Source organism: Lactuca sativa, chromosome 1 (genome assembly GCF_002870075.4).
Source record: "Lactuca sativa cultivar Salinas chromosome 1, Lsat_Salinas_v11, whole genome shotgun sequence".
NCBI lineage: Eukaryota > Viridiplantae > Streptophyta > Magnoliopsida > Asterales > Asteraceae > Lactuca > Lactuca sativa.
The window spans coordinates 105,473,261-105,481,670 of record NC_056623.2 but is presented as its reverse complement, the minus strand read 5'-3'; the positions used below and the strand labels follow the sequence as shown (position 1 = coordinate 105,481,670).

General features: G+C 35.6%; 1 protein-coding gene across 3 annotated transcripts; it reads right to left on the bottom strand.

The window, feature by feature from the left end:
- Positions 1-3,763: 3,763 nt before the first annotated feature.
- On the bottom strand, positions 3,764-5,781 carry LOC111879315 (F-box/FBD/LRR-repeat protein At1g13570). 3 transcript variants are annotated; one of them, XM_023875769.3, is made up of 5 exons: positions 5,644-5,781; positions 5,328-5,464; positions 4,505-5,250; positions 4,258-4,425; positions 3,764-4,175 (listed from the first exon to the last, which is right to left on the bottom strand). In XM_023875769.3, the coding sequence occupies exons 2-5, from the start codon at positions 5,347-5,349 to the stop codon at positions 3,888-3,890; spliced, it is 1,224 nt and encodes a 407-aa protein (XP_023731537.1). In that variant the 5' UTR covers positions 5,350-5,464; positions 5,644-5,781; the 3' UTR covers positions 3,764-3,887. The 3 variants fall into 3 exon arrangements, with proteins under 3 accessions (XP_023731537.1, XP_042758032.1, XP_042758031.1); XM_042902098.2 differs by having other exon boundaries at positions 5,328-5,454; positions 5,644-5,769; XM_042902097.2 differs by having other exon boundaries at positions 5,328-5,558; positions 5,644-5,754.
- Between the last annotated feature and the right edge of the window lie 2,629 nt (positions 5,782-8,410).

Here is an 8,410-nt window from a genome sequence, read left to right as displayed (position 1 = left end):
GAGTTGGATTCCCTGACTCATCGAGTAGAAGCGGATTGGGCCACGTGTTTAAGTGACCTACTCGCCGAGTCCAAGATAGGACTCGACGAGTAGGAGCTGGAGGATGAAACCCTAATTTCCGGGGTTTTGCAGCCTATTTAAAGGATCATAAGCCTCCTTTAGCCCCCCTTACAGCCTCTTGAGAGTCCAACAAACCCTAATCCATGTGTGTGCTTCATTCTTGTGTGTTTTAAGCTTTGGAAGGTGGATCTTAGTGAGAAGAGCTTAGAGAGCAAGTGGCTAGAAGCAAGGAACGTGTGGGGATCTGATATCTACCTCAGTTAATATCTTTTGGAATGTATCAAGTCGTTACCTTGACCTCATTTCCTTCTAGATCTCATTTGGTTAAAGATTAGGGCTTTTCTAGCATATTATGAAGCTATTATTGGGTATGAGCTAAGATCTGACGTTGTAACTTCATATCTGAACTCTCTTTGGTCTCTAAGTTCATAAAGCTTTCAGCTTTAGCAAGTATGAACCTCTCCTTAAGTGTAAAACTCCATTACAAGCTTGGTTTTGGTATTATAAGACTTTAGAGCCTTACATGCACGTAAAGTTTGCAACGTTACGTGATAAACATGCCTTGGGAAGCTGGATCTGCAGTTTGGAACCTTAAAATGGCTTAATAAGCATCTGAATGGATAATGGACTGAAGGGGCTCGGCGAGTTACATGGTCAACTCGGCGAGTCCGATGAAGATTGTCGTGCACGGACTTCTGCATAGACTTGGCGAGTCAGTGGGGTGACTTAGCGAGTCAAGTGGGGTTTTCCCAACTTTTGGACACGCATGGACTCGGCGAGTTGCAGGAAAAACTCGACGAGACAGTGGGGGATTTCACGACTGCTCGAGTTCTGGAGGGACTCGACGAGTCAATGACTGCACTCGACGAGTCGGGTCAGCATGGACTGTTGACCTTGATTGTTGACTTTGACTTTGACCAAGGGTTGACTATTTGACTTCTGGGTCATTTTGGAAAATTGGAAATTTACAAGTATGGTTCTATGGTGAATATAGGTGGTGGAGTTTGTGGTGGTGATCCGAGAATTTGAGCTTATCTTTCGAGTCAACAATTATGAGGTGAGTTACCTCACTATACTAAGGGGTCTAAAGCACCAAGGTCGGCCCATTGGATATGATATCCTAGCAATTTGTAGTATGATCAGTACGAGTTAGTGTTGCATGTTAGTTGTTATGCCAGTTAGGTAGATCTGTAGGACTGCCTACAGTATTATGTGATTATTTGTATGTGCATTATTTGTGTTATATGTCGACATATTATGTGGGATGGGTTGAGGTGATAATGCTCCGTGTGGTGACCAATAAACCCGAGAGCATTCCAGATACGAGCTGAGGGAGACTCATATTGTAGGCTCGATGTCAATCCGGATTTGATATGTGGGCCCAGAAGAGGTAATATTGCTCCGTGTGGTGACCAACAAACCCGAGAGCATTCCAGATATGAGCTGAGGGAGACTTGTATTGTGGGATCAATGTCAATCCAGATTTGATCTGTGGGCCCAGAAGGCAATCCAGACTCACATTGTGGGCCCTGGGGTAATCCAGTCTGTAAAGTTGTAGACCAGTATGCTGTTATTTATATATGTATTATGTGCAGTGTATCAGTATTTTGGGGGAACTCGCTAAGCTTTCGGGCTTACAATTTCCAGTTTATTGTTTCAGGTACATCAGGGGATCGCGGCAAGGCAAAGGTGTGATCGTACAGCTCCTCATGTTTTGTTTATGTTTCTGGGTAAACTCTAATATTATACATTTTGAAAACAAGTTTGTAATGATTTAATGGTTTTGAAATGTTTTTAAAAGTTCAAATTTGGCATGATTTTATGGGTGTTACAAAGTTATGTTTACTGATGATTATAGTAGGTATGGATATATTTACTTGATCAAACATAAATCGAAAACTTTTGAAAGGGTGAAAGAGTTTAAGAACAAAGTAGAGAACCAATTGGGCAAAAAGATAACGATGTTATGATCTGATAGAGGTCGTGAGTATCTTATTATCGAGTTTAACGACTATCTAAAAGAATGCGAAATTTTTTCACAATTGACACTTACTAGGACACCAAAAGTAAATGATATTGATGAGAGGCGTAATTGGACCTTAATTGATATGGTTTGTTCCATGATGAGTCAAGCTTCGCTTCCAATGTCGTTCTAGGAGTATGTCTTAAAAATAACCGCCCATATCCTTATTCTTGTTCCAACAAAGAAAGTTGCTAAACGCCTCATGAAATTTGGAAAAGGAAACCTACCTCACTCGCGCAATCAAGGTATGAGTTTGTGAGGTTCTCGTTAGGCAAGAAACCTAACTTAATATTAAACCTATTATTTGAAGCTTAGTGACGACATAATAATTTTTAATAACATATATTTATAAATATGTTAACTTAATAATTTTATCTTCCACAACGTGGACACATTCCCATAGTTTACAATAAAATGTCCATATGGTTTTGTACCTTTTTACAAGATATGTCTTTTTACAAGATACTAACTAGTTGTGAGACCCATGTATTAAATGGGTTAAATTAAAAATAAATAAATAAATATAAATGTCAAAATATTTGAGAACTTTGAATTTATAAAAAAAATATAAAAAAAATAGAGAATTATTATAATGAAAATGTTTTTATCTTTTAAATTTAAACAAATAATTTAAATAAATAAAAGAAAGATTAAATTACACGAATGGTCTCTATGGTTTGGGGTAATTTGCGTGCTAGGTCTCTAACTTATTTTTTCAACTTAGAAAGTCCCTACTGTTTGCTTTTGTTATGTGATTTGTCTCTGCCATTTGTTTTTGTTATGCATTATTTAAATAGGAAAAAAATGGTGGGTTAGATAAGATAATGTGAGGGATGGGTTTGGGGGTGTGTTTATTTAAATACGTTAAAAAAATCTATGGCCAAATAACTTTTTTAGGTAAGACAGAAACCAGAAGCGTAACAAAAACAAACAATAGGGTCTATCTGAGTTAAAAAATCAGTTAGAGACCAAACGTACAAATTACCCTAAACCATAAGGATCATGCAATTTACTCTAAAAGAAACAAATAAGCTTTAATTTTTGGGATTTTAAAATTAAAAGCTAAGCTCATTAATAAAATTGATATCCATTTATTATTATATTTATTGCAATTATTACATTAAAATATTACATAGAATGTAATAAAATAGAAAAACTAATAAAATGAGATGTGGAAAAAAATTAATTCAAAATAACTATAAAATGACATTTGAAAAATTGAATGAGAACGTGACAAGTTGTAAAAAAAATTCATTTATTAGAGAATAAAGATGATGATCATGTAAAATTATAATTATGCATTGCGATGGCAACACAGTTGCAAATTTCATATTTTTTTAAACTAATAATCCCATATCCATATATGTAAACTAGATAACATTTTTAGAGAGTTTAGAGTTTTGCATTATGATTAAGAAATATTTCGATATGCACCTTACTATGAAAATTGAAGAAATTTCCGGAAAATAAATACCTTAAATATGGGGAACCATTTTTGGCACAAAAAAGAAATTGTGGCAATATCGTTAAAATTTATTAAATTATACGGGTATTTTTGTAATTTTCTCTAATTACTTCCGATAGGAATGGTGGGATACGCATTACTATTCACCGACATTCCATATTCTTTGACCTTTCTCATTAACAAAACCAAACACCCTTTAGTCAAAACCATTACCGTTGGTTTAAAGTGTAAGACTTAGCTTCCATTCAAAACTCAAAATATCAGTCTGCGTACAACAAATACGCCCATAAGGTAGAGAATGTTTAAAGCAAATTTACAATGTTAAACATTGTTACAAAATTATGGCTTTGGATTCAAGTAGATCATTTCTGCTTTTGGTGATGCTCGAGAGAACCGCATAACATCCTTTGAGATGTCAAGTATTTTTTTAACATCAAGAGCTCGACTTGGTGTGATGGTAAACTTCTGTAGAGAAGAGGAATGAGCAAGAAGAAGTTTTACAAAAAGCAGTTCCGGTTTTGATCCTTGTAAACAATCTATCTTCACAGTTTGCAATCGATTCGATATATCCAAGCAGTTTGGAGATTCCAATATACTTGAAGCGGGTCCTACGTTACCTCCATGTTTCTGAAATAACATAAAAATGCAAACGCACTTTAGCATCCAACTCTTGTACAACACAAGCAAAATAAATATACTTTTACTTTACCATCTCCAAGTGCATCCCCAGTGTCTTTAGATTTGGTGAGTTCCGAAGCAAACAAAGAGCACCATTAAGTTGATGCAAGTCACCAAGTTGAAATTTTTGGAACCACAACCTCGTTAAGCTATTAATCGGTTGTGGTACCCACTTTGGAATATTTTCTGCAGTAAAAATCTATGAGGTGCAAGTTAGATTAAATGACAATGCTTCTATTGAGGAAGAGAAAGGCTTCAAAACGATATGAGAATTATACCTTGAGAAACTGAGCATCGACGAAAAAACATTTAATTTTGGTCATGTTACTTAACATTGTGGTCAATATAGCATCAGGGCAAGCAATGACAGTCAATTTTTCCAATTTTGTAGCCTTAATGTCGAAATTGTAAACATTTGTGCACTTATGCAGAGACAACTTCTTAAGTTGTGGTAAGTTGATCTGAGTTCCACACAAGTTAGCCCCAAAGTCAATACATCGGAGATTAAGATCTTCAAGATTGAGAAATCCTTCAAAATTAAGTGGTGGCTTAAAGAAACAGTGTTTCATTTTCAACTTTGTCAATTCTAGACAAGAAAACACATAAGAAGGAAGTTGATAACGTTGATTTGAATTAGTAAGAATGAGTTCCTTGACTCCGTTTCTTGATAAGAGTAGCATCCATTGATCGACTTCTTCGAAGCAATCAAGAAACATATTCATATTGGGTATATGGAGAAGAAATTTTGAGATAGGACCATTATGAAGGATCAAGACTTTGTTTATGATCCTTATAAACCCATTACGACCAAAAGCTCCATTTTTTGTATATTTTTTGAAGAACTGCTCATCAAAAGCCAGTGCCCCCATTTTGGTCCATCTATGCCTCCAATTTTTTGATAAAATGCTTGTCCTTACAGCCTCTTCAAGTGGGACCCGCTCTAAGATTGAGTCTATTAAGTGTTCAGGCAAGTTACTGATTATATCCTCTTTAGCACAAGTGACAACCCTCCTTTTATTTCTCTCTGTTGTTAGATTCAGGAAAAATAAATAAATAAATAAACCAAGTTATTTAATAAGAAACATGGAACAATAAGCTCACCTTGTGAAATAGTGTCACCCATGCCACGAAACCCTAGAGTGAGACAGATTATGTGTAAAAGGAAACGATTCCTTTTTGGTTCGAGTTTGATGTATCCTCAAGCTTTTGGTTGCATCAATGGCTTCCTCTGGCAAAACCTAACTTAAAAGAACTTACATGATCACATAATGATAGACAACGACTAACCAAAAACAGAGATTACGTTTCCAACTGGAATGAACAGAAGAAATCCTACCAACATAATTCAAACGAAATCTCTTTGACACACGACTTACAAAGAATAAAAAATACGGAGGTTTATGAAGAAGAAACTTACCTATCTTACAATCGGACGAACCAAGTAGTTTATCCGTCGAGGTAAAATGTCGAAGAATTGGGAATTAGGGTTTACTATTCAGCAGTCCAAAGTGAGTGAATTGTGGTTTCCTTTGGTTTTTGACTTTTGAGTAATAAATTCTTTACATATTCATACTATAAGCGATTTGAGTAATAAATTCTTTATCTATTCAATTTAACACTTTTTTTTTTTTTTTTTTTTGCATTTTTATCCGATGAATAAGTAATTTAATTTTCAAAAATTACATTTTTGACATAGATTTCAAATTTTATTATAAATTTGATACAAATTTTATATGTTTTATCTATATTTTAAATTTTATTACAAATTTGATCCAAAAGTTATCATTTTTGCTTAAATTTTAGAAAGTTGTTATGAATTCATCCTAATTTTGGTTTTTTTTTACAACGTTTTTTCTGAGAAGCCTTATTATAATTTTTTAAAGGGAAATTTCCAGCAAAATCCTAATATTTTATCCTAATTTACGAAAATGTCTCAAACTAAAATTTGTTTACAAAAAAGTCTCAATTCCCGGTAAAAATGACGATTTCACCCATTTTTCCGGGTTTAGTGATTTCATTACTTACCCGGTTTTATTAAATTCTCATTATTTTACTATAATTTATGAATATGTCCTAAATTATGGTAAAATAATGAAACTTTAATGAAACCCAGTAAGTATTGAGACCGATAAACCGAAAAAAGAGTTATATCATCATTTTTATCGGTAATTAGGACTTTTTCGTAAATTTTGGTGAAATATTAAAACTTTTCCGGAGATTTCTCTTCTTTAATATTCTCGATTACTACATATATGAAAAAATTACCAACTTATGTAACCGTCCTTTTGTTTGAAAAAACAATAGAAATGTTCTTTTTTTTAAGAGAAAATTACAAAAATGGTCAAGGAAAAATTATCTAATTTTCTCTACATATGAAAAGTAGCGAATGGTCTACAAAATTATCTTATGGTCTTTATATTAAAGAAAATTACAAAAATATTCCTTATGTAGAAATTATATTTATATCTAGCGCTCTTTGAGAAAAACTATAAAAAAAGTGTCCCTATAAAATGATGTAATGCTATTTATAATTGTAAAATTACAAAAAGGTATATATATATATATATATATATTGTAACGACCCAAAAATTTTCGCTTAACTATTACTAAGGTTATCAACGATCTATAATATATCATAAAATCTTACGTCATAAATCTCAAAAAGTTATAATAGAGGTATCATAACAAAAGAACTATAACAACATATCATAGTATATGAAATAAACTCACAGGACAAAAGCTGAAATTGTGGTGTGTGCAATGTCATCATCCTGAGCCCTTCCATTTGCTTGCGAAAGTACCTGAAACCAAAACTGAAACTGTAAGCACAAAATTTAGTGAGCTCCCCCAGACTACCACATACCATACAATTATATAAACACATATTGAGCCTTCCCCACTACATCGGACCGATGTCCGGAAACTACATCAGACCGAAGTCCGGAACTAACCCAGGTCTTGCCCTCTGCATCGGACCAAAGTCCGGAAACTGCATCGGACCGAAGTCCGAAACTATCTGGGACCTTGTCCCCTGCATCGGACCGATGTCCGGAACTAACTGCATCGGATCGAAATCTGGAACTGATTGGGACCTTGTCCCCTGCATCGGACCGAAGTCCGGAAACTGACTGAGCATAACATAGCATAGCATAAACATATCAACTAGCATAAACACATATACTGCATACTGCATCGGACCGAAGTCCGGAACTGTCCGACTACAATTTCCAAAAACACTAGATCAGTTACTGGTAAATGCTCTCGGGTCAAATGACTATTTTACCCCTAGTCAAAGTCAACTCCCTGGTCAAAGTCAACTTCCAGTTAACTGGACTCGTCGAGTCAGGGCGCAGACTCGCCGAGTCCCTCCTTTACGAACTCTGACTTCAACTCACCGAGCCCCTTTCCCACTTACTGATTCACTCTGAACTCATAACTCGAAGGGAAAACGGGGACTCACGACTCGACTCGTCGAGTCCGAAGAACAACTCGCCGAATCCTATCTCAGATTCCATACAATCGAATTCTAATCCATTCTAGGGCCTCAAACTCGTAAATCTGAGCCCTTGGGACCATCTGAACACGTAAAGTTGTTGACTTTACGTGTAACTACGAAGGAATGAAGCCGTTTCACTCAAACACTACTTTTCTCGGGAAAAACTCATCCAACTCGCTGAGTTGTAGAACAACTCGTCGAGTCTAAGGCAATCTTCATCGGACTCGTCGAGTTGCTCATCCAACTCGTCGAGTCCAAGGCTATCTTCATATGACTCGCCGAGTCAAGCTTCTGACTCGCCGAGTCCATTCAGTCCCTTTTCCATACAAGCCTTATTTGAGCCATGCAGCGGCTCTACGTTACAAATCCATGCTTCTAGGGCATGCTTATCACGTAAAGTTGCAAACTTTACGTGCATGCATGGCTTTAAAGCCTTCAAATGCCAAAACTAAGCTCTTAATGGGGTTCTAAGCTCAAGAGGGACCTCAATCACGACCATAGCTGAAACTTTACACTACTAGAATGCAATGAGGGTCCAGATCTGAAGTATGACCCAAACATAAGGCTTAATCATAAAGGATTTGGGTTTCTTGGGTTTAAAGCAACAATTTGGGGACAACCAAGATCTACTAGATCAATAAACAAGATGGAGGGTGTATTACTAGAAAAGATGACCACAACTGAGTGT

Bases quoted from the DNA above. Each gene is read 5' to 3' on its own strand.
- LOC111879315 (XM_023875769.3), bottom strand. From the start codon at position 5,349: ATGGGTGACACTATTTCACAAG. The intron at 5,251-5,327 runs GTGAGCTTATTG...ATCTAACAACAG, and splicing joins GGGTGACACTATTTCACAAG to AGAGAAATAAAAGGAGGGTT. The intron at 4,426-4,504 runs GTATAATTCTCA...TGCACCTCATAG, and splicing joins TCGATGCTCAGTTTCTCAAG to ATTTTTACTGCAGAAAATAT.